The 26,805-nt window shown below is 44.4% G+C and overlaps 1 protein-coding gene across 1 annotated transcript in view; it reads right to left on the bottom strand.

The window, feature by feature from the left end:
- The window catches only part of ITGB7 (integrin subunit beta 7), a 44,144-nt gene extending 22,420 nt beyond the window's left edge, over positions 1 to 21,724 (bottom strand). The window contains exons 1-3 of the mRNA XM_081848931.1: positions 21,544 to 21,724; positions 4,438 to 4,525; positions 2,630 to 2,703 (exon numbers count right to left, since the gene is read on the bottom strand). Of these exons, the coding sequence (XP_081705057.1) occupies positions 2,630 to 2,703; positions 4,438 to 4,525; positions 21,544 to 21,561 (180 nt within the window). The 5' untranslated portion in view covers positions 21,562 to 21,724. The remainder of the gene's footprint in view (positions 1 to 2,629; positions 2,704 to 4,437; positions 4,526 to 21,543) is intronic.
- Positions 21,725 to 26,805: the final 5,081 nt, after the last annotated feature.

Genomic DNA, 26,805 nt, shown 5'->3' with positions numbered 1-26,805 from the left:
CTCCATGAGGAAAGGTTGTAGCATTTAGGGGTGTTTATTGGAGTAAGAAGGGACGCGGGTGGAGCTGTGGGTTCAACCACAGAGCCTAGGGCTTGCCGATCAGAAGGTCGGCGGTTCGAATCCCCGTGACGGGGTGAGCTCCCGTTGCTCGGTCCCTGCTCCTGCCAACCTAGCAGTTTGAAAGCACACCAAAGTGCAAGTAGATAAATAGGTACCGCTCCGGCGGGAAGGTAAACAGCGTTTCCGTGCACTGCTCTGGTTCGCCAGAAGCGGCTTAGTCATGCTGGCCACATGACCCGGAAGCTGTACGCCGGCTCCCTCGGCCAATAAAGCGAGATGAGCGCCGCAACCCCGGAGTCGGCCACGGCTGGACCTAATGGTCAGGGGTCCCTTTACCTTTATTGGAGTAAGAGGTAACACAATAGAAGTTTACAAAGTTGTGGCCCAAGATAAAGATAAAGAACCATAAGAAGAAAGGAGGACAGGGAGGAGGCCTTGAAGTTAGCCATCAATAGTTAGCAGCACCTAGACAGCAGCCTTGACAGAAACAGGAGCCACCCAGTGAGATGTAGCACGTTCCTTTTTAAATCACAGTAATTATTTCATAATTTGCATGACCTTAGTATATGCAAATGCTATGCAAATCTGCATCTTGTATGGGGTGGGCAAGGTGAGGCATTCCCTCCTTTTTTACCGAGGCATACATGGCCAAATTACACAAGCCACATGCAGCAAAGCTAGGCCTATGCCTACCTTTCTTTTAGGAAACTGGTTCCTTTTAGAAACAAAACCGTTAAGATCAGCAAAGCCTGAGAGATCCAGGAGAGGGTTTATCATTAAACCAATTAGAATGGTTTTAAACCTACGTCTGATCGAAGGATCTCTCTCTCTCTCTCCCCCACCTTCAATGCGCCGCCGCTGTTAAAAACTCACAAGGCAATTTACAGTAACGAAAGTGGCAAGGCATGTGCATACATGTACAATTCATAAAAATTAAGCTTCAGCCTGAACGCAAACATCTGGGCAGGATGTGGTGAGCAACTCTTTCCCACATGGCTAGCAGGGCACCTGGCTGGCTTTCCGGCACTGGGAGGGTGAACAGTGGGTAGTGAGAGCAATAGTTCTTTTCAAGGAAGTGTGGTTTGGGTGTTTGGGGTTTTTTTGAGGGGGTGGTACTGGGTGTGGGGGCCCAGCTCCACAGGGCTAGGAAGGTGGAAGGGCACGAGGCCTTTATCATTTCAGCAAAGAGGGTTCTGGGAAAGATTTCCTGAGAGAAGGTGGGATCTTTCCCCCTCCCCAGATGAGACTCGCCAAGCCTGCCATGTTAAGAGAGAGCCAGGGCTACGGGTGATGTCAGCAGAGGGATATTATTACAGTTTTATGGCCTGCTGCCCTGTGGGCGGACAGGAAACGGTTGTCTTGTGGTGCTATGCTAAAATGCGTACACTGATATGTTGGTCCTCATCAGCTGCATTGTGAATGTGAGCTAGGACAGTCAGTTACAGAGCGTATCATTGTACAGTGGTCCCTCGGGTTAAGTACAGTGGTACCTCGGGTTACATACGCTTCAGGTTACATACACTTCAGGTTACAGACTCCGCTAACCCAGAAATAGTGCTTCAGGTTAAGAACTCTGCTTCAGGATAAGAACAGAAATCGTGCTCCGGCGGTGCGGCGGCAGCAGGAGGCCTGATTAGCTAAAGTGGTGCTTCAGGTTAAGAACAGTTTCAAGTTAAGTACGGACCTACGGAACAAATTAAGTACTTAACCCGAGGTACCACCATCTGTCCCAGAAGGAAGCTGTGCTCTCTAATTCTCTCCTCCTCCGTCTCTGTACACACACACACACACACACACACACACACACACACACACAGCTCTGTACGTGCTCAGAGGCACTCTTTGTATCATTATATGGGATATATTCCTTCACATCTGCTTCTTTAAAGAAGGGGCTTCAAAAGCCTCAAATTTCCAGAGTGCTGCTGGTTTAGATTCTTGCTGACTCAGTACACGACCTTCTCTTGCACAGTTTAAGAGAAAGTCTGTGCGAGAGAAACCACAGAGAAAGGACAAGGGGTGAGTCAGAGGCCAGGCTGGTAGCTTGCCACCTCCTGATGCTGCCACCTTCAAGGAAATGTTTTGCCTCTTTTGCCAACGGGCACAACTGCTTGGGCCAGGAGAATTATCCTGTGCAATCAGGAGTCCAAAATCTTTGCCTGTCAACCCACCAAGCCTTGCGGATCAAGCAAGGAAGAGGAGGTTGCAACACAGGAAAGTGGCAACAGGCTTCAGATGGCTCAAGCAAGCAAGTCAATCTTGCTGCCACATATCAGGTAGTGGTCAGAAATACCTATTTCCCCCCACCAGTTGGCTGGAGAAAAGGGTGCCACCGGGCATGCACAGGGTACCTTTGTGTCAGTATTAAAGGAATAAAAGCCACATGTTTGGGCGTTTCGAGCCCTGAGTAGTCAGTCCACCCACCCAATGCTTTAAACAAAAACACATTAACAGCAAAATAAGCTCTGAGGTGCCAAGCCTAGGAAAAATGATTCCTTGGTCCCCCAAAGGATATGCTAGAGTTAGACTGAGGAAAAAGGAAAATGACACAGGCTTCTGTGATACTCACCAGTTGCTTGCACCAGGCACAGCTGGGATGGGAACGGATGCACTCGTGGCAGGAGGGATGAGGCTGGCATGAACCTGCAAAGGAAACACAGGTGAGTTAATGCCAGCTCTCTCTCTCTCCCATTCCCTCCTGCTGACACACCTGATAGTCCCCAGGCAGTCTGGGTGGCCAGTCTGGCTCCATCTCCCATCTCCTCTTCCAAACCCATTGTTGGGAAGCTGCTAAACCTCATGAACACGCAGTCAGACAATCCCCAAGCACAGGCCAATAAGGCTGAAATCCCCTCCCTCACTTAAGCGCTAGTAAGCTCCACGGAATACAATGGAGCTTAATTCTGATTACTATTATTATTTAATTTATATACCACTTTTATGCCAAAATGACTTCTAACCATACAGTTAATTAGCCACTCTGAGCCCTGCTTTGCCTGAGGAGGGTGGGATATAAATAAATTATATTATTATTATTATTATTATTATTATTATTATTATTATTATTAATTCACAATTAAAATGCTCAAAAACATTAGGGGGTTAGTCACACTTTTCCTCTGCTCTTTCTATCGCACCCCCCTTTTCCCCTTTTCCGTTTTACTTTGGAGCTTTCCCTGCAGAAACCCGTTCCTTAAAGCTCAATCAGAGCAAACAGCAATTAGCTGAAAACCCAAATTTGCTTCATTTGAGCAGTAAAAAAACTGCTCAGACACAGAGCTTTTAAGCATGGACCAGTGCCTGGAAAGAGCGGGCCAAATGGTAAGTGTGGTTAAGCCCTAAGACATCTCAAATTAAAATATACAATAAAACAGTCAAACAGCATAACAATCAAAATAGTAAATACAAGCCACAAGTTTAAATTAGGGGAACCCTTGTGTAAAAATGCCAATTTTGCTGGAGCCTCTTGTATTTCAGCAGGGAAGACATTCAACAACACTGGTGTCACCACTGAAAAGGCCCTATCTCCATGTTACCACAAGCAGATTATCGTCAGGCCATGGCAAAACCAACCAGGTTCCATTAGCTGATTGCAGGCAGTGAAGACGAATATGGTTTTTCAGGTAACCTGGTCCAGAGTAATCATCATCATCATCATATATTATTTATACCCCGCCCATCTGGCTGAGTTTCTCCAGCCACTCTGGGTGGCTCCCAATCAAGTGTTAAAAACAATACAGCATTAAATATTAAAAACTTCCCTGAACAGGGCTGCCTTCAGATGTCTTTTAAAGATAGGATAGCTGCTTATTTCCTTCACATCTGGCGGGAGGGCGTTCCACAGGGTGGGCACCACTACCGAAAAGGCCCTCTGTCTGGTTCCCTGTAACCTCACTTCTCGCAATGAGGGAACCATCAGAAGGCCCTCGATGCTGCATCTCAGTGTCCAAGCTGAACGATGGGGGTAGAGACGCTCCTTCAGGTATACAGAACTGAGACCTAATTACTTACTTGTGTGCAAGTAGCAGTGCCTGAAAACTGGCTAACAGGCAGCCAGCACGGATCCCTCGCACTGATATACTATCTGCCTGAGAAGAAGCCCCACTCACCACTGGGGCTGCAACCAGCTGCAGTCTCTGAACCAAAGGACCAAAGACACAGAGGATACCCTCCAACATTTCTCCAATGAAAATAGGGACGTCCTAAGGAAAAGTGGGACATTCTTGGATCAAATCAGAATCCAGGATGGCTTCTGAAATTCTGGGACCGTTCCTGGAAAACAGAGACACTCGGAGAGTCTGCTGCACTGCCAGCTAAAAGGGTGAAACTCTGACATTCCCCCTCTCCACATGTGCAAAACCCATCTCTCCACTTTACCTGTATCCAGCATCTTCTCTGCATGTACCATTGCAAGGAGTATAAACAGAAGCCAGAATCTCACAGTCCACCCAGTGGGAAGCATAGCCTGGTAAGCAAGATTAAAAAGCAGAGTGGGGTTGTTAGGGGAACTGGAGAAGGAGATGCTGCTCCCTTCCTCCTGTACAGAAAAGGATAGCTGGATTACTGCTGGGCGAAGGGCGGGGGCAGTATCGTGGACATGAGAGGAGCCTAAGTTTCACGGTGGTTGAGCATATGTTACGCATGTTGTACAAGGTCCCAGCTTCAATCTGTAGATCTCTGGGAATCCAAAGGATCCGGGCACTATCAAGTGATATGGAAGACCTCTGCCTGGGGTCCCTGGAGAGCTGCCACCAATCAGAGTAGACAATAAAAAGGTAAAGGGACCCCTGACCATTAGGTCCAGTTGCTGCCGACTCTGGGGTTGCGGCGCTCATCTTGCTTTACTGGCTGAGGGAGCCGGCGTACAGCTTCTGGGTCATGTGGCCAGCATGACTAAGCCGCTTTTGGCGAACCAGAGCAGCGCACGGAAACGCCGTTTACTTTCCCACTGGAGTGGTACCTATTTATCTACTTGCACTTCGTGGTTTCGAACTGCTAGATTGGCAGGAGCAGGGACTGAGGAACGGGAGCTCACCCCGTTGCGGGGATTCAAACCGCCGACCTTCTGATCAGCAAGTCCTAGGCTCTGTGGTTTAACCCACAGCGCCACCTGTGTCCCATAAAGTAGACAATACTGGATATTTATATATATATGTATCCCACACTTCCTCCCAAAGGAGCCGAAGGCAGCAAACACATCAGTAAGAAACATCTAAAAACAATCAACGTTGGGTGTTGGGTGGCTGGACAGACTAATAAACTGGCCACAAGATGTAAGATTCCTATGAATGTTGGTTCTACAACTGAGTCCAATGACCCTCTCACACATAAGGCTTCTATCAGTGCCACTGTCAATACAATACACTTTTTAACACAACGGTGGAACTGTAGCCTGCATTTATAACTTGCACATGAGGCCTGCCACACGAGAAGCTGGACTGCGACCACAGCTTCAGGATGGCTGGACACATTAACCTGAAACAGAGGTGTATTCAGAGGCATACCCAAGGGTTGGTGAAACCAGCCCCACCAGGCGTGCAGGCCCAGAGGGGTGTGCGTGCAAAAATCACCCCAGAAATCTGTCTCCGGTTATCTGTGAGACCATTATAGACAAGAGCTGGACCACCGGTAGCAAAATGTATAGGAAACCGCCCTATTAGAAAAGTTGACCAACAAACAAGCTAGCACAGGGACAAGCAAAATTGGAAGCCTTCCCCTCAGTATGGTTCCCCTTTATCCAGTGCTTTTTTCTGGGGGGAGGGACGTAGGGGTACGCATACCCCCTAAACATTTTGTGCATTTGTCCATTTACTGTAGTTATTTTTCCTGATTTGAACTACAAAATGGTGATTTTCTGGAGTCAAAATGAGAGTATCCCTAAACATTTTTAAAGAAAAAAAGCACTTTATCACCAGGCATAGGCAAACTCGGCCCCCAATATGTTTTGGGACTACAGATCCCACCATCCCCGACCACTGGTCCTGTTAACGAGGGATGATGGGAGTTGTAGTCCCCAAACATCTGGAGGGCCGAATTTGCCTATGCCTGCTTTATCACATACATAGCCACAACCTATCCCCGCCCCCCCCCCAACAGCATACAAATCAATATGGCTAACCTGATCCCACAACCTAGCCCCCCCCCCTTACAAACAAGCCACACTGCAATCAACTGAACACAGCCAAGCAGGCTCGGTGGAGCCCCCCCCCCAAAAAAAACCCTAAGCTAACACTTTAGGCAAGAGAATGAAAGAACAATAACCTCCCAATCTCCCTTCCTTTCTTTCACCGCAACTGCAAGACGTCTGTGACAAAAGTGTTTCTCGCTAAATGTAAATGAACTGTGAAAAAGACTCTATGAACTGGAAGTGGAGACGATAGATGTACGTTTCCCTGCATCTGTTTTGTAACACAAAAAAATCCTTAATAAAAACTATTTTAAAAAGAAAAGAAAAGGCTGGGTAGGAGAGCTGAGCAGTAGGAGAAATGGCAAGAAGGTTCGAGACTGGCGCAAACATGTGCATATACAACATTGCTGTCGTGGTGAGATCAAATGTGGGAGAATCTTCCTGTGCTTCTTGCAACGCTGCACAAAGACATGCAATTTTTCCCACCCTTCCATCTTGCATCACCCGCAATGCAGACACTTCAAAAACTTGGGTTGCGTAAAATTTAGTAATATCAAATGTGGCTATTGCAGAAAAGTGGGGGTTTTTTAGGGGGGGGGGCAATACAGCTACTTGCCGAGAGCGCAAGGGATCCTAGGTTCGCCTCTGGGTATGTTGTGTCCTTTAAAATTTCTCATTATGAAACAAGATTTGGGGATCCCTTGCTCGTAAAAGCACTCTCCCAAGACAGGTTATGTGTGCAAACCATTCGAGCAAAATACATGCTGGTAAGACACACATTTGCAATCTAAATCTGATCTAAATTCTGGAAAATTCTGCAAAGCTATGAAAAACAATGAGATTTCAAAACTTAATTGCTTTTCTGAGCAACACACTGTTTACAACTTGTGAGTAAAAACATACATTTCTACAGAAGACACTTTATGAGTAAAACCATGCCTTCAAAACAAGCGATGACCTCCATCTATTACACGGATTAGTCATTCTGTGCTGCCTGCTCAGAGATAAAGAAAGTTCGTGAAATCTTATTCTTTCACAATTTGACTCGGAGGTGGCGAAAGATAAAGAAACTGCAACCTGAACTATTCTAGCCGAAGTGTTCCTGGAGCATAAAGTGTTTGATTTCCACAGATACGTGAGTCAAAGATCTCAAACCTACCTTGAAGCTGAATTGGCTGCTGGTCACAACTGTCCGTGGCAAAGTTCGGCAGCAAAGGAGCTGCGACCTGCACGCACTCTGAGGCAGTGGAAGCAGTTCTCAGGCCGACTCCAGAATTTCAGAGGCTGTGCTTTCCCTCTAGAGGTAACCAAGGAACATTGAACCCTGCAAGATTATCTCAAGACAACCCCTCCCTTCCTGTGAAGAAAGGGCAAGCCCAACAGTATGCAACTAGCTTGTTTCTGCCTCAGCTACAAAAATATATTGGGGGAAATAATCAACTACATGCACTTTCAGAGAGGGTGCACAGAGGCAGCGTCCTAATCTATCTCATGTACATCCCTGTGTGTCTCCACCCTCTGGAACTCAAGGCACGGGTTTTCCCAAGTGAATCGCCTTGATTCCAAGAACTGACCAGCCCCAGACCTGCTTAGTTTCAGCAAAGTGCCTTTGGACCAGAACTGAGGAACCTGTGGTTGCCCCTCCAGATATTGTTAGGACTCCATCTCCCATCATCCCTGGTCATCATTGGCTGTGATAGATGAAGATGGTGGGAGTTGGAGTCAAGAAGGTTCTGAAATTATATATATATATATATATATATATATATATATATATATATATATATTCATAAATGTGCCAGCCAGGCACGTACATGGATATGTGGACCACATGTCTGGAGCAGCACAGGAGGAAGACTGTCCTGAAACCATTTTGACTCCCAAACTGGCCAAATGTTTTCTCTGCAAGGAGGGAGGGGGTGAGGGAACCTTCCCATTGTCTCAGGAATTGGGTAAGCACCATCTCAAAGGAATGAGCAGACTACCAGGAAAGGCAATCAGATAAGACATTATCAGATAACCTGGCAGACAGGAAAAACAACATTCAAATTTCTGTTGTAGACCACTTTTTCTGTGATGTATGTATGATGTATGGAGGGGTGGTCTTGAGCTCCAGGGAAGGCAATTTAAAATGTCTATATAAGGGCAGGCACACCTTGGTTCTGGGTCCTCCTCCTTTCCTGCCTGTGAGGGGAGCACCCTGTTGCAACAGCATTAATAAACATCAGGCTTACTAGCTGCTTTGCTTCTCAATATTCTCTGGTTGGCCTCTTATTTTCTCCAACCAATGGAGAACCTACAAAGGACTCTATAAGGGCTCTTGTGTCCCCCATAAGGGAATAAGGGCAGATTTTTGTTTATTACAGTTCAGACCATGTCCTTAGATATTCTTGAGCTGGGGAGATGGATGCTTTGGCATGCCAAAAGAGCACATGGCCGAGCACATGGCTGAGAGCTTTTCTAACCTCCGTTGGCTGCCTGACAAAAAATACAAAAAGAAGGTCACTTGGATGAGGAGGAAAACGTCATGTGGATAACGCAAAAACATGTACCCATGGGATGCATTGAATCCACTTCACATTGTTATGTGGACGTGAGGGTATTTTGGGAAATGATGTACTGCATAATGAGATAAAAAGCTGTTTGAAGTGATAACACATTCCAATGGTGGGCGGGGCCACAGGTAAAAGTGGGTGGAGCAAAGAATGCAAATTTTCACCTCTGTACAGTAAGCCGGTTTCTACAAGCAGCCCTTTCTGTGTGCAAGGAAGAAACGCCATCAGATTTCAAGGAGGCATTCTTAGCCAAGCAAAAACACCCAATGAGGGTGAAACGCAGGGCTGGTAATGGGGTGTGTGCTGGGGTGGGGAGTCCAATAGGCCAGATGGAGAGGACCGCATGGCCCCATTTCTCCCCCAAGGCCTGAGATTTCCACATTGTTATGCAGCCCAGCATATCATGAGGCTCACAGCAAGGATGTGGGCATTTCATTCATCTAGGGTGGTGGTGGAGGAACCATTCGGGTGGCTCAGTTTTGAGAAAAGCCCAACACCACCCCATGTCTCCATATAAACAAAATCAAACAAAAAGTTGCATAAATTTCCACTGTGTTGCTCTCCTTATAAGGACTTCTTTTGCCTGAGATTGACGCGTGGTTACAAAACGCACCACAATCAGTTCACATCTGCTGTTGCTGTGTAGCATCAGGCCCAACAAACAAAAGAACAAAACAAAAGAAGCTCTCATGCAAGGAAGCCCAGAGTACAACAGAGTGGAGGGTTGCTTATCTCATGCATCTACCATAATTTGCCTAATGTCAAAGAGGCTTTGCAGGTTTTCAGCACTTCAAAAACCTGCAAAACATGTTTGGCCAGATAACTGTGCTGTTCCTTGCATGAGTGAAGAAAGCTGGGAAATAGTGTGAGCTAACAACCAACCATTCTGAAGGAAATCAGCCCTGAGTGCTCACCGGAAGGGCAGATCGTGAAGCTGAGGCTCCAATACTTTGGCCACCTCATGAGAAGAGAAGACTCCCTGAAAAAGACCCTGATGTTGGGAAAGATGGAGGGCACAAGGAGAAGGGGACGACAAAGGACGAGATGGTTGGACAGTGTTCTCGAAGCTACCAGCATGAGTTTGACCAAACTGCGGGAGGCAGTGGAAGACAGGAGTGCCTGGCGTGCTCTGGTCCAGGGGGTCACGAAGAGTGGGACACGACTAAACGACTAAACAACAACAACAACCAATCTTTTCTTTTCTTTTCTTCAATTTCAACACAGAAGGCTTTCATCATGATCAACCTTCCAGCTTCTGCTAGTTCCCTCTCACATCTCCCACTTTCTGATACTCAAATAGCATTAAATAACCCCTACGCCCACCATATAAAACTGTAGCTTACAAGAGAACAAAAACAAGACGACAGAACAGCATGTACTGCATCTACAAGAAAAACAAAAAAATGACACACACACACCAAATGACATCCAAGTCTATTCAGAATTGTTCTTTTCATCTCTGTGGTGCCTTGTAGATCTTCTGATAACTTGTACCCCTCCCCCTGTATGTGATTTACTGGCTGCAGCTCCAGGTTCCAATCACATTGCTGAGGTTGCTGAGAATCAGCTTGTTACTGTGCCCTGGGTTCAAGTTCCTCGATGTTATAGTTCCTTATGTCACCTGTCCCTCCTATATGGCTGAACATTTGATGCTGACACAGTGCAGGCTTTCTACTTTACAGTGGTACCTCGGGTTAAGTACTTAATTCACTCCAGAGGTCCGTACTTAACCTGAAACTGTTCTTACCCTAAAGCACCACTTTAGCTAATGGGGCCTCCCGCTGCTGCCGCACCACCAGAGCACAATTTCTGTTCTCATCCTGAAGCAAAGTTCTTAACCCGAGGTACTATTTCTGGGTTAGCAGAGTCTGTAACCTGAAGCGTATGTAACCCGAGGTACCACTGTAATTGCTCTTGTGGTCTGCGTCCATGCTGAGCAATCATAAATATGCACCTGGTCATTTGACTGCAATAGCTTTACGGTAAGTTCTTTTGAGCCTCTGCCATACTATGCCTTTTGTTTTCCTTTCATACAGTCTTTCCAAATAAATAAAATAAATAAAAATAAAATAAACTTTATTGTCACTACACCACCTGTGTGTAGTGAAATTGAACAACCCCCCCTCCTCCCCCTTACACATACACTCAGTCTTGTTCGCGCTCTGTGTGCTTGTCAGAAGTCAATTGCACCACTATTATTTTTTTTTTTGCATTCAGCAGCCCAACAGTCCATGGATAAAAACTGTTCTTTAACCTGTTGGTGTGGCTGACTATACTTCTGTATCTCCTGCCCGAAGGTAGGAGATTAAAGAGGTGCTGGCCAGGGTGTGAGTCGTCCCTAAGAATTTTCCTCGCTGTCCTGAGGCAGCGGTCTCCCGCGATGTCATCTAGCGAACTAGATGACATCGCTAGATATCTTTCTTTTTTAAAAAAATAATTTTTATTAATTTTCATCTTAAGAATACATATCACATCACATTTCAGCTTTAACAAATTCTTCACTTTTGGACTTCCTTCAGCCTCTCTGATAATCATCCAAATTAAATTTTTTTAATTACACATTTCTTAAATTCGCTATTTCCTTTTAGTGTACCCTTTATTACCTGTTTTTCTTTTTTGCAATATTTCTTCAACTTTTACAGAGCTTCTTTGAATGCCACCAACGTTATTTCTCTATCACTTATACCTTCCCAATACTTCACCAACTTTCCCCAGTCCTCGATAAACTTTTGGTCTCGTAGATATCTGATCTTCCCTGTCAGTTTGTCAAGTTCTGCATAGTCCATCAGCTGACATCGCTAGATATCATGGGACAGCCCATGATATCATGTGCTGTATTCACACCCTTTGTATGGACTTCCTGCCCGTGGCTGTCAAACCAGCATACCACACTGTAATACAGTATGAAAGGACACTTTCTATTGTGGCCTGGTAGAATGAGATCATCAATTTTTGTTTGACATTGTTCTTTCGCAAGACCCTGAGGAAATGGAGTCTCTGTTGGGCCTTCCTAACCACCTGGGTTGTATTGATTTTCCAAGTGAGGTCCTCACTAAGGTAAACTCCCAGTAATTTAAAGGAAGAGACTCTCCACACAGCCCCCTCCCCGATATACAACGGGGCTAGTTCCCCTCTCTTCCTCCAAAAGTCCAACACCATCTCCTTTGTCTTGCTGATATTTAGGTGCAAGTTGTTCTCTAGGCACCATGTGGAGACTTTTTGAACCTCCTCCCTATACGCTGATTCATCTCCACCTGTAATTAGACCCATTGTGGTGGTAGCATCTGCAAACTTAATTGCAGTGGATGGATCAGATGAAATACAGTCATATTTATACAACGAGTACAGGTACATAGGCTTCCCTGTGGGGTGCCAGTGCTGAGCTTCAGAGAGGTAGATGTAACAGGCCCAATCCTTGCTATTTGTGTGCGATCCCTCAGAAAGTCTTTAATCCAATCACAGGTGGTAGGGGATAGGTCCAGGTCCATCAGCTTTTTAATAAGAATGTCTGGAAGGATGGTATTAAAAGCCGAGCTATAATAAACAGCATTCTGACATGATTCCCCGGTCTCTCCAGATGACTCGCTGCAAGGTGAAAGACTGTAGCTATGGCATCATCTGTTGATCTATTTCTCCTATAAGCGAACTGGTGTTCATCAAAATCCGGTGGAAAACATGTCCTGGTAGTTTATTGTTGTACATTGTTTTAATTGTTTGTTTTCCTTCTGTGACTGTGCCCCCAAGTGTGTTTTATAAACTGGTCTCCAACCATAATAAATTATCTATCTAAAACATGTCCTGAACATGTTTCCAGAATTGTACTGTGTTATTCCTTCAGCCTCTGATAATTGGGCAACTTTGTTCGAATAACCCTTTCAAACAGAAGCTCAGCTTTTCCACGTTCCAGAGGAGATGCTCCATAATTCAGCAAAGCCGGTGATGGGCCAGTACCTGAATCCTGTTATTTCTTTACAACTTGTACTTCCATTTTCAACGAGACCATTTGACTGAGAATATTTGTGGCTTGATGTGATCTGAAGAAATCCCATAAACTTTGGAGAAGTTCTAAAACTCACAACAAACCAAACTGAGGGCCATTATCTGTCCAAACCCCCTCAGAAATGCCATGCCAAGCAAAACAAAAAAATGACTTAATTTTCCCAATTCCCTGGGAAGCAGCGGTGTCCATTAGTAAAGCAACCTCTGGATATTAAGAAAAATAGTCCACAATCAGGGCATAGTGAGGATTTTTGCACATGCACAAGTGCTTCAATGTCATGATTAATTTGAGACCAGAACAAAACATCAAATAAAGCATTTTTAACATTGTCTTCCCATTTAACTTCCAGTTCAGAGGCATTCAAGTCGCAGCTGATAATGCTCTCACTCCATATGCTCTTAATTTCATTTTCCTATTATCCCTGTAGCTTGGTTTCCTTTGTAGCAGGCATGGGCAAACTCAGCCCTCCAGATGTTTTGGGACTACAATTCCCATCATCCCTGACCACTGGTCCTGTTAGCTAGGGATGATGGGTATTGTAGCCCCAAACATCTGGAGGGCCGGAGTTCGCCTATACCTGCTTTGTAGCATTGCTTTGCTTTCAGGAATCACATCTGTGCTCCAGTGTTTTGTTTAAAGTTCACTTTGCTGCCATTTATCTCTAACTTAATATTCCAGCCCTCTGGTGATATAGATCGTTGCAGAACCATGAAGCAGAGCTGCTTTCTTTCTGAGACACTGTGCACAGGTTGCAGTTTCTTCTTGCCACTAAATTTGTTTGCAAGCCCTAGCAAAGTGGCCCACCTTTAGCCATCTGCCGCATGCTTTTCCACCGGCCCTGCACTGCTGTGGGTGCATGCACACGGCCACAATTCCTGCAAACTTTGGCTTGCTGTTCCAAATAAGTCAAAACTAGGTTTTGAGTGAGGCTCACTATCACTGCCACCCTCCACCATGGCTGCTAGAAGTCACAATCCACAAACACAACACAACTCTTTCCTTCAAACAAACAATCTGTACTCTCTTTTGCATGTAATTTCTTGCAACTCAGGAGATTTCAATTGCTTTTTGCTAAAGTAAAGAAATTTCTAGCAATTTCCCAGTCAGTTTGCAATCCTGTTTCTTAGGCCAATCTGATCCCTTATTAGTCAGAAGTTTCATTATTATTTTCAGTGCTTTTTTCTGGGGGGGACAAAGGGGTGTGGATATCCCTAAACATTTTGTGAATCTTTGTACTTTTGATCATTTACTGTATTAATTTTTCCCGATTTGAACTATAAAGTGGTGATTTACTTGAATCAAAATGAGAGTACCCCTAAACATTTTTTTTAGAAAAAAAGCAGTGATGATGATGATGATGATGATGATGATGATGATTTCATTATCTCTCATCATCCGAGGATCACAGGGAGATTTACAATATGTTTACAGTCTGGCTCAGCCTTCGCAGAAGGCTCTAAGGATTCTGTCTCACTTTTTTTATTGTATGAAGAAACCTCTCTTTCAAACATCTTGCTTTTTTTGCTTTGTGTGCAAACGTTCCTCAGACTTGTTAACCACACTATCACATTTAGTCTTTTTTTCTGCAGCTAGTGAAAAGGTGTTAAGCAAATCAGCATCTTGGGGCCCTGCAAAATTCACCAGCAGAGCTGCCTTCCTTTTATCTGTTGTCGTCTCGGCAGCTCCACTGGCTTCTATGAGCTGGTCAAAGTGCTGCTTAAATCTTCTCCAATTTTCTGGAGCACAGCTTAAGAGAGCTAACACATCTAGGGCTTCTTTCTCAAGCTTTCTGGCTTCAAAATCACCCTATAGCTCACTATCCCACTTCTGGTACTGCCTGTTGTTCCCTGTATTAGTGAAGAAAGCAGGGAGCTGCCCTAGACTGAGAGCAAATGTTTTAGTTTCAACTCAAAATACCTTCAATCATGATCCTGCCGTTTCTCTCATGTGTTCTGGCGACACTCCTTGTTCCTTCCAGCCCAGCTCTTTAAAGGAGCCAACTTTCACATTAGGGGCTTTCTTTATCAAACCCAGAATATTTTTACTTAAAGAAATTTAGCATTGTTGGAGAGATATACAGTGGTACCTTCATACTCAAATGGCTTAGCTCCTGAACAAATCGGCTCCCGATTGTCGCAAACCCGGAAGTAAGTGTTCCGGTTTGTGAATGTTTTTCAGAAGCCGAACATCCAACTCGGCTTCCGCTCAGTGGCGTAGCGTGGGTTGTCAGCACCCGGGGCAAGGCAAGTAATTTGCACCCCCTAACCCGTGGATTTGCGCCCCCCAACCCGTGGATTTGCGCCCCCTAACCCTAACCCCCAGATGTTGCGCCCGGTGCGGCCGGCCCCCCCTGCACCCCCACGCTACGCCACTGCTTCCGCTTGAGTGCAGGAAGCTCCTGCAGCTAATTGGAAGCCGCGCCTTGGTTTTCGAACAGTTTCAGGAGTCGAACGGACTCCTGGAACAGATTAAGTTTGACAGCAGCAGCAAGTGGTGCTGGAGGAGACTCTTGAGAGTCCCATGGACTGCAAGAAGATCAAACCTATCCATTCTTAAGGAAATCAGCCCTGAGTGCTCACTGGAAGGACAGATCCTGAAGCTGAGGCTCCAATACTTTGGCCACCTCATGAGAAGAGAAGACTCCCTGGAAAAGACCCTGATGTTGGGAAAGATGGAGGGCACAAGGAGAAGGGGATGGAGGACAAGATGGTTGGACAGTGTTCTCAAAGCTACCAGCATGAGTTTGACCAAACTGCAGGATGCAGTGGAAGACAGGAGGGCCTGGCATGCTCTGGTCCATGGGGTCACGAAGAGTCGGACACGATTAAACGACTAAACAACAACAAAGCAGCAGCAAGAATTTTATTAGCACAAGTATGGAAAACAGAGAAAACGCCAGCAAAGGAAGAATCATAGAGTTGGAAGAGACCACAAGGGCCATCGAGTCCAGAATGGCAACTTAAGCTTATGGACTAGGTGGAACTGGCTAAGCTGACAGAGAGGATACATGAGAGAAACAACATCGATTTCAAAAAGGACTGAGAACCATTTACAAACTATATAAAAAGACAGTATAAAGATTTGGACCCATTGGCAGGTTTGACTAAACTTTCACAACTATATAAGAGGTAAAACCAGCAGGGTATAGAATTTGTTTAACAAATCAATACGGAAATATGGGGGAAGCCAAAGAGGGGGGAGGGGCAAAATATGGATATATAAATTGTTCAATTAAGATTTGTGGAAAATTTGTTGTTATAATTTGAAAATTCAATAAACATTAAAAAAAAATGAGAACCAAGGTATGCATATAAGCACAGATGCAGTTGGCAGGAACACTGCTAAGTATTTATAATATTGATACATGTTGATTTAATGTATATGTGTTTTAAATTGTATTTATTGCAGTTTCTGGGGACTCGCTGGGTGTCTATTGAATGATAATACAATAAGCAAAGAGTCCTGTGGCATATTGAAGACTAACAGAATTATTGCGGTGTAAGTTTTGACGGCCAATGAATATGCCGAGTCCTCACTGGGCTGTTTCGGGATTACCTTCCTTCCCCAATTTTTTTATTGGTAGTTCTGCAAGCCTTGAAGTTTCCCCAAGCATACTGATACTTCCCTGTTTGTGATGTATCAGCACTCGCCCATGAACACAGCCAATTCAGGAAATGATAAATACAAACGGGCATATAGAGGAAAAAATATAGAGAGAGGAAAACATTGGAAATGTGGGGTGAAAAGATCATTAAATGCAAAAAGTACAGTTTATGGAAAGCTGAACTGTATACACTGAGGCTGTGTAAGTACCATACATTTAAAACACACAACCTCCCCCCAAGATTCCTGGGAAGTGTGGTTTAAGGATCTTGGAAATTGTAGCTCTGTGAGAAGTAAACTAGTTTCCCAGTATTCTTTGGGAGATGCTTTAAATGTATGGTCTACACAGAAGCTAAGATAGCTATGAAGACTGTTTCAACACATAACAGGAAAGGAAACCTCACTGGGTCCTCAACGAAGCTATAAAGAAGAAGCTATAAGGCAGAGGGTTTTAAATATAATGCAGAAGGATTAAAATAGTGTTATGAGCAAGGGAGGGGATTTTCAACATTCGTATTTTGAATTTGGAGGGGGGCGGATATAAAAATACGTATTGTCAGATAGCTCCATTCTTGGTTAGAGCGTGGTACTGATAACACCAAGGTTTAATCCCTGTATGGGGCGGCTGCACATTCCTGCATTGGACTAGATGGTCCCTTCCAACTCTTGTGATTCTATGACACAATTTAGTCCCAGGAGCATTACATAGGAGCCGTAAGATATTGTTTTGAACTGTTGGAAATTTCATTTCCAGAGTGTTCAGAGGTAAGGCACATAGAGACATCCTACAGCAAAGATAGATAGATAGATAGATGATAGATAGAAGATAGATAGATAGATAGATAGATAGATAGATAGAGAGAGAGAGAGACAGACAGATAAGCAGATTTATGCATAAATCTGACTGGAGATAACTAGGGTGGCTAGATGTTTAATAGTTTACTTATTTATTCCATTTACAGTGGTACCTCGGGTTAAGTACCTAATTCGTTCTGGAGGTCCGTTCATAACCTGAAACTGTTCTTAACCTGAAGCACCACTTTAGTTAATGGGGCCTCCCGCTGCTGCCAGAGCACAATTTCTGTTCTCATCCTGAAGCAAAGTTCTTAACCCGAGGTACTATTTCTGGGTTAGCGGAGTCTGTAACCTGAAGCGTATGTAACCCGAGGTACCACTGTATATCCCATCTTTCCTCCAAGGGTTTCAAGGGGGGTTATACAATGTTCTTCCCCCTCCTCATTCTATCTTCACAGCGACCTTGTGAGGTAGGTGAGGATGAGAGAGCACAATTGGCTCACGATTATCCAGCAAGCTTCGTGACTGAGTTGGGTGTAGGAATCCCACCCTGTTTTGCACATGGGCACTCTAGATATAACCTAGAGCCGAAACTAAAGAGAACTGTATTTTCCTGTTCTTTTCCGCAAGAGTCAGATGTCTCTCTCTTGCATTCTGTGGCCATTAACAGCACTGCAAAACTGCTCTGTCTCACGTAAACAGACTAACAGCTTCCACGTGAGGAACGTTCAGCAGCTGTTGGGCTTGTCAGTGTGCTGCTTGCAAAACACTGGCTTTCAGAATGACTCCAGGATGAACTTTTAGAAAGAGGTCGAGACTAGCTGTACACCTCTTTTATGATGTGGCTATTTAATTCTGGTCTACGGGTCTCTTAAGAGGATGGCCAGGTCCAAAAAGAAGGCAGAGGTCCTAACCCTTTAATTGCTGTGCAGAAGCGGGCAATTCAGCAGGTGTAGCCCACACCTGCTGAAACTCACCTACCGCCGCACAACTATTAAAAAGTGCCGTCGCCCTCTCCTCTTTTTGCAGCTGGATACCCATAACTGCCCATTGGGCCTCAAAAGTAAATAACACGAGGATATTTCTGAAGAGCTGGGGATTTCTCTGAAGTTTCCACCACACCACAACGAAGCAGTCTATTCTTCAGTTTAAAATTCAAAGCTTAAAAATAGAACAGCAGTTTTGAAGTTTCCACCACAACAGTTGGTAAGGCTACGCACACGCCCCTCCAGGTGCGCGCAGCATAGAGTGTCCTTTCCCCACAGCCAGCCATGCATGCATAGAGCTGTGTTGGATCATGGTCCCAATGGGGAAAACGCAGTGAGTCTGGAAAGAACGAGCAAATCAGGGCTATGGGAGCCAGCGTGGTGTAGTGGTTAAGAGCGGTGGACTAGTAATCTGGTGAACCGGGTTCGCGTCCCTGCTCCTCCACATGCAGCTGCTGGGTGACCTTGGGCCAGTCATGCTTCTCTGAAGTCTCTCAGCCCCACTCACCTCACAGAGTGTTTGTTGTGGGGGAGGAAGGAGGTTGTTAGCCGCTTTGAGACTCCTTTGGGTCGTGATAAAGCGGGATATCAAATCCAAACTCCTCTTCTTCTTCTTCTTTGTACATGCCATTACCTTTAAAGAACATTTGAAATGTGGTCTTTCTTTCAAATAATTCTGGAAACTTCAGCTTACCTCTCACAGATCTAAAATTCCCAGCAGCCTTAACAAACTTCAGTTCCCATTATTCTTTGGGAGAGGATTGATGATTCAAATGTGTTTTAAAGGTATGGTCCAGAACAGCAGTCCCCTTGTGAAGAACCACAGATGTTAAGCTTCCTAAAGCTGGCGGCAGATTGGAGTAACTGCCGTTGCTTGTATTTGCGGAAATGAAGAATCAGCCGTTGGATTTTTCTTCCAGCATCCCTAGGTGTAACTCAAAATCTTTCACAGCTTCTAGAAGAACTGAAAGTTGTGTACACACTCCTGTGTCCCTACCGCTGGTTTTGGAGTCTACACACAAGGTTAGCCACAATCGTTATATACCGTGCATTTATCCTGTTATTTCCCCCACCCCACCTCGCCCCAACTAAGCTTTGATTCAAATTGAGAAAAATAATAACTAGCTGTGTTTTAAGCTGGTAATGGGCACATAGCCCAAGCCTCACACTTCTTCCTAGGCACCATCTTAAGGCTATGAAGCATGCAGACCTCATGGCTTCAACATAAGCCAGTTTTCTTTCTTTCTCTGCTCCCCACCCTGTTTCTTAACATCCAGCTGGATTTTAGAGAAATTTGCATGCTTACTCACACTTTTGTGGCAGTTTGACCGGTCCTAATAAAGTAGGGGTGTCTAATCCGTGGCCCTACAGATCTTGCGGAACTCCTATAATTCTCGACCACTGGCTGGGCTGATGGGAGATGGGAGTCTAACATCTAGAAAGCACTATGTTGGCTACTCTATAAGAAAGGTGGCTGTGTCTGATGTGAATTTTGGATTCCCCATCACCGTCTTACAGATTCATACAGCTGCCTTTGTTTAGATGAAAGCCATGTGACGTTCAAATTGCAAAATGTGGAGCAATAAACACCTGATTTCATTGTGAAAAATGATCTTCACAACACACATTCGTAAAACTACAGGAAACTATGCACAAAAGAACTTTAGAAACAGGGTAGAGCTTACATTCCCCAAGAAACAGAAAAAAGAAAGAGCTTAAGCTGTAAGTTAATTGAGCACTGTGCAGAATTTACCAAAAATATATCAGACAATGGAAGCAATTAGACCGAACATGGAGCAACACAAGAGAGAGTTTTGAATCCCAGATACTTGGATCATGTTGTGTCGCCAAAAGCAATTTGCTCAATCTTGGACTAAAAATTGAGATTTAAAGGGACGTAACTTGAGGAGCAGTTGTGAAGACAAAGTAATTGATTAAAAAAATAAAGAACTATAAGGTGTTCCACACATCAAAAGTGCTATTTGCATGTTAAACGGAAAGTGGTCTCACAGGGAGGTTTTGTCACAGATAAACATAGACAATGTCAGTTTATCTGCATACCACATTTTCCACAAATGGGTTTGTGCTGAAAATACACTGCAAATAAACATTCTGATTATAATAACCATAATGTATAATTTAAAAAAAGGATCACTGCATCGGAACACTGGAAGTTAAGCAATTCATCAGCTCATGTAAAATAGGGCAAACAACCACCAAATATGTCTTGCGTGAACTTAATTCTGAATCAGTTAAGGTAGGGTAGGTTACCTCTTTTTTTAACTCTAAAAAAAGAAGACCTCTGCTGCTTTGTTCCTCCAGCATTCACAGGGGCTAACCAGATGCTTTGTACAGGGATGCATGCAAGCAGGGCATAAAGAAAACCTCCTCCATTGTTTGCCATCAGCACATCTCAGAGATCTACTGCTGAACGTGCCTAATTTTCATCAGGGTTGGCTAACCTGAGGCCCTCCAGCTGTTGTGGAACTCCCATCAGCTAGCATGCATGGTCACTAGTCAGGGATGATGGGAGATGGAAGTGAGAGCTGGACCATAAAGAAGGCTGATCGCCGAAGAATTGATGCTTTTGAATTCTGGTGCTGGAGGAGACTCTTGAGAGTCCCATGGATTGCAAGAAGATCAAACCTATCCATTCTTAAGGAAATCAGCCCTGAGTGCTCACTGGAAGGACAGATCCTGAAGCTGAGGCTCCAATACTTTGGCCACCTCATGAGAAGAGAAGACTCCCTGGTAAAGACCCTGATGTTGGGAAAGATGGAGGGCACAAGGAGAAGGGGATGATGGAGGATGAGATGGTTGGACAGTGTTCTCAAAGCTACCAGCATGAGTTTGACCAAACTGCGGGAGGCAGTGGAAGACAGGAGTGCCTGGCGTGCTCTGGTCCAGGGGGTCACGAAGAGTCGGACACGACTAAACAACTAAACAACATCTGGAGGGCTACGGCCATGTTTTACCTATTGCCAGAAAACTTCACAAAGTTATACCATCCTGAAGACCAGAGGGAGAGGGTGTGGCACCAAAACAAAGAAGGAAAGTGGGGGGAGATATTTACGAGCTAGGTGCCTGGATAAGCAGATAGGTCTTTAACTGCTCCTTACAGATAGCAAAGGCCTCCCCTCCCTGCGCCCTCATTATTAGGACCTCTGTCTGTAAGATTGCCGGCTTCTTCAAGGTTGCTGCAGCTCAATACGCAAACCTTAGCCGATGATCATTGCCAAGTTGGATTTCTGCACACAAGAACAGACCAGCACAGTTTGCAGGTTGCTGGGGTTTTTCTCTGGTCACCTGGCAGCCCTACCCATTTGTCGCTGTATCCACAGTTCCAAGACCCAATGCTTTTGTCCCTTCTCAAAACAAGCAAGCCAAAAACCTTGCAGGCAACCAAGACAAACTCACCGTTTGATGTTGATGCATGCTGGTTCCAAAAGCAGGCACTCTGGTCTGATCACTCGGTCACCGAAACTGGAGTAGCAGATGCACGGTGGTTTGGAAGAACAGCCAAGGCTTCTGGGGTCCCCTGCCTTCTTGGGCCTGTTTTCCCAAGCTTGAAGGAACAGCAGCAGGGCTGGCCAAAGGCACTTCCTCCCGTCGCATTCAGCTCTGCTGCTCGCAAGTGACAACTTGATTTGCGCGCGTCTTTTCTTTTCTTCTGAAGGCTGTTGAGAGGAAGCCTCGAAGGTCGTGCAGTGGAAAAGCAGGCGGCTTGGAAGGCGGGAGGAGACCAAGAGCTGAGGCAGAGAAAGAGAAGCCGGCAAAGACAAAAACGGCTGATAAGGGAGAAAAGAGGCCCAGATTGAGGTGCGTGTCTTAAGGAGCATAGACAGCAGTGTTAGAAACTCATATATATATATATATATATATATATATATATATATATATGCAGGTTTTGGTGTCCTCGGGTGTCTTCCCGTGTAAAAGTTGGGGTGTCTAGGCGACGTTTCGACGAGGTCTCACTCGTCATCTCGTCACCTCGTCGAAACGTCGCCTAGACACCCCAACTTTTACACGGGAAGACACCCGAGGACACCAAAACCTGCATTCCTGTACCCGTGAAAATCTACGAAAGCATATATATATATATATATATATATATAAGCTAGGCACCAAATGGTCCCTTAAACCAAAGTCGTACAGTGGTTCAGGTTACAGACTCCGCAAACCCAGAAATAGTGCTTTGGGTTAAGAACTTTGCTTCAGGATGAGAACAGAAATCGTGTGGTGGCGGCACGGCAGGAGTGAGAGGCCCATTAGCTAAAGTGGTAGCTCACGTTAAGAACAGTTTCAGGTTAAGAACGGACCTCCGGAACGAATTAGTTCTTAACCAGAGGTACACTGTAGTTACCTAAAAGGAATGTCTAGTTGCCATAAGGACGCGGGTGGCGCTGTGGGTTAAACCACAGAGCCTAGGACTTGCCGATCAGAAGGTCGGCGGTTTGAATCCCCGCAATGGGGTAAGCTCCCGTTGCTCAGTCCCTGCTCCTGCCAACCTAGCAGTTCGAAAGCACGTCAAAGTGCAAGTAGATAAATAGGTACTGCTCCGGCAGGAAGGTAAACGGCGTTTCCGTGCGCTGCTCTGGTTCACCAGAAGCAGCTTAGTCATGCTGGCCACATGAACTGGAAGCTCCCTCGGCCAATAAAGCGAGATGAGCGCAGCAACCCCATCGTCGGTCATTACTGGACCTAATGGTCAGGGGTCCCTTTACCTTTACCTTTAGTTGCCATTTTGGGGCAAGATGGCTCTAAAATGGTTTTTAAAATGATGGACTGATTCTCAGTTAAACATCTGGCTTGTTCAGATGACAACCTTGAGCTAGGTTAAGAACTTTGAGAACTTAAAGGGGGGAAAGTCACTTGATCCAGGGACAGTCCACATATATATATTGGCCTAGCCTGACCTATTTTTTCTTAATGGTGACTGCTCCTGTTCAGGCTCCACAGAAAAAGCATTTTGGTTCCAGAAATTCATTCCAATTGTGCTGCTAAAATGTAATGGATAGAATTCTACAGGACGGGGTATTAGTGTGTGAAAACAGCCTAGATCCAATTGTCCCCAGGGATGCACCTCCAGATGGTGAAGATGTCAGGCGCCATCCTGGTGGCCAGACATCTTTACTTGGTTGCAAGTGTTCGAAAAGCCTGGTGTGAAATGCACCTGACTTATTTCAAACACTGATAGACAGGGCAGTGCCTTATGCTGGTTTTATCATTTTACATCCTTGCTGCACAGTGGTGGGAGAAAGGGAAGAACGTTTTTCAACAGGAAATATATTTCTGGCCAACCATATGCTTCACCTTCCAATAGCTGTGCCTGTAGTAATGGACCTCTCCGTGGAGTAAGGACACTCCATTCACTTTCTAGTCTGTCTTTAGGCGTGTCTAGACTTCTCGCAGAATGGAGGACTAGAATGCAGAGGTTCACTTCTGTTCTTCAGAATAGAAACCACACAAAAATCCCCTCACCCACACACGAAAATCTACCTCACGACATGCAAACATACAGAGAACTCAGCACACCACAGCATTCTTCCTTTGTAGCTGACAAGAACCACAAGCTAAAAGGCAGAATTGTCTGAGGGTATATACACTGAACACAACGATCGTTCACTGTGGACACAGAGTCACTGGAATTGAGATACAAGCTGCAGAAACAGGTTCTTGAGCTGTTCTGTGACACAACCTTAGAAACGCAATTTCAGCAACTATTATTACTGAGGCGCTTTGGATTTCAGTTAGTAAAGAATACCTAGAATTGGCAGGTGAAGCAATCAGCCACCTGCCACCATTTGGCATATCACCTATCTTTGTGAGAGAGGTTTCTCTTTTTTATATATAAATAATATTTATTAGTTTCAACAATTACAGAAAGAAAAAATAAACATACCACATTAAACAAAAACAAAACAACACACCACAATATAAAAAAGAGAAAACAACAACAACAAAACAGAGAAATAAAACCCATTAAACAAAAACAAAAACGCAAAAAAGAAAATGCATCAGATCTCATTACCAATCCTTCATTAGCTTATTTCCTTGACCTCCTCACACCTCCCTTTTTTGTATTCTAGGTCTATTATCTATTTCAGCAAATCCTTTCCCTCTTTTAAAATTTTTGTCCTGTAAATTGTCTTAATATAATGTAGCTTTACTTTTCTTCCTTTCACCAATTAACAGTCAGTTATTCCCAAATCCTTTATATCCTTCCTGCTAAAATCATATAATATTGTTCCAACATCCTTCTAACAGATATTAATTTTATGTGAGAGAGGTTTCTCAACCACAGTGACTCTCAAAACAAAGAAACAGCTTAGCTGTACAAAATATATGCGGTAAGTACTTAAATATATATTTTTTATAAGATATTTATTGAAATTTTCAAGAATAATACAATGTAAAACAAAAAGAAAAGAAACAACAAAAATACAAAAATAAAAACAATTAAAAACACATAGAATTTCCATTTACTTATTTTCTTTTAACTTATTTTCCAGACCTCCTCCTACCTCCCTTTCTTATATTCCAATTCAAATTATTAGTTCAGCAAATCCTCACCGTTAGTTTTTACTTATTTCCAAACCTTATTTTCCATGACTCTTAAGCATTACAGCTGGAAACCACTTAATTTCTATCCAACATCATTCTAACATTCATTAATCGGTAAGTACTTAAATAAATGCTCGTTAAATCTGCAGCTGAGGGCACAGGTGTAGCCACGGTGGGCTGAGCTCCCTCTAACTGGGATTGTGGGTGGTTCTAAATTTGCAAGTTCAGTTACTGACTTTGGAATAGGAATATTTCTGAGTTGTTGGGTTTTTAAAATATAATAATAATAATAATAATAATAATAATGATGATGATGATGATGATGGAGCCAGTGGCTGGTGCTTCCCCAGAATAGTTGTCCTCCCAAAACCTCTCCTGACTCACTCAGTTCCACCTACTCCAAAGCCCCCACAGGCTCAAACTGAAAGGTGTGTTTTTTTCAAAAAAATTATTCATTTTATAACACAAATAAAGAACACAAACGGGGGGGGGGGGGAAACCAATACAAACAAATTCTTGTCATATCCTTATTTTTCTAACCATTGTTACGTGGGCTTCCCCAAGTCCCACCTCTCTGATTTCCATTTTACTTCATCTCTAGCAGTTTACCTATATCATAATTTCTAACCATCTTTTTTTCCTATCACACTTACTTTAACCATAAAAAACTGCACATTTTATCACTTACAAATAATACTATTTTAAAATACACTATCTTCTACTTCTAACCCTACAGCCTATAACCACTTCCAAAGCTATTCTAAGATTTAAATATTAACGTACTTTTTTCAAATATTCCTTAAACTTCTTCCAATCCAATCTGAAAGTTTTGAAACCACTGGCTCTTTTAAATTATCCTGTGGGAAGTCCTCCTGTATAACCTGCAATGATTATGGAAACAGCAGGACAGCTGCTTACAATTTTTTTAAAATAAGGGGGTGGTTTCTCTCCCCCCCCCCCCATACCCCCTACACACACTCTTTCAGCATCCATCTTAAGAAAGAAGCTAAATGTATGAGGTTTGGGCTGGGAAGTCCCCAAATGGAAGGCAGCCAATGGGGAGGACATTTTTTTGCAACCCAGGGGCGGGGCGGGGGGGGGGCCTTTCCTCAGCCTGGGGGCTGCACTCCCTCCCAGGCAGCTTTCCAGGGGCTGCACACAGCAGGCCAGAAGTGGGCAAGACGTGGGTCTCTTACCTTTGTAAATGAAATATACTCAAGAGTCGAGAGTGGATTTCATGCTCTTTATTCAGCTCATAGTGGTGAGGAGGAATGGAAGTTCCCCCAGAATGTCTGCTTTACATACATTATTTACACAATGAGCCCCATGTGATTGGCTAATTCCGGGATTCTCCTGTAGGCCAATCAGGTTGCGTATTCACTTCCACCTGAAGCAGGATTGGGTGGCTCCTGTGGACCAATCAGACTGCTGCATTCTGGATCCTATTGTTCTAGGACCGATCAGACTGCTGCATTCTGGATCCTATTGTTCTGGGACCAATCAGACTGCTGCATTCTGGATCCTATTCTAAAACCAATCAGACTGCTGCATTCTGGATCCTATTGTTCTAAAACCAGTCAGACTGCTGCATTCTGGATCCTATTGTTCTAGGTCCAATCAGACTGCTGAATTCTGAATCCTATTGTTCTAAAACCAATCAGACTGCTGCATTCTGGATCCTATTGTTCTGGGACCAATCAGACTGCTGCATTCTGGATCCTATTGTTCTGGGACCAATCAGACTGCTGCATTCTGGATCCTATTGTTCTAGGACCAATCAGACTACTGCATTCTGAGTCCTATTGTTCTAGGACCAATCAGACTGCTGCATTCTGAATCCTATTGTTCTAGGACCAATCAGACTGCTGCATTTTGGATCCTATTCAACTCAGTACATAACAGTAAAGGAGTCTCTGTTCCCGCCATGCAAAAAGCCAGAGGTTCCTATGCCCCTCCACCTGCATCTCCTCCTTTCAGGAAAGCAGGGATCGTGTCCACGGTGCAAGGACACAGCCATGCAAAGGCACTCAAGGATTGGGGGAGGAGGTTTTCCACACATCCCTCATGGCTCCTGGGAACTGTAGTTTGCCCCAACCAGAGCTGCATTTCCCAGCA

This window comes from Podarcis erhardii, assembly GCF_964252035.2.
Source record: "Podarcis erhardii genome assembly, chromosome: 2".
Lineage (NCBI taxonomy): Eukaryota > Metazoa > Chordata > Lepidosauria > Squamata > Lacertidae > Podarcis > Podarcis erhardii.
This window is presented reverse-complemented; position numbering and strand designations above follow the sequence as displayed.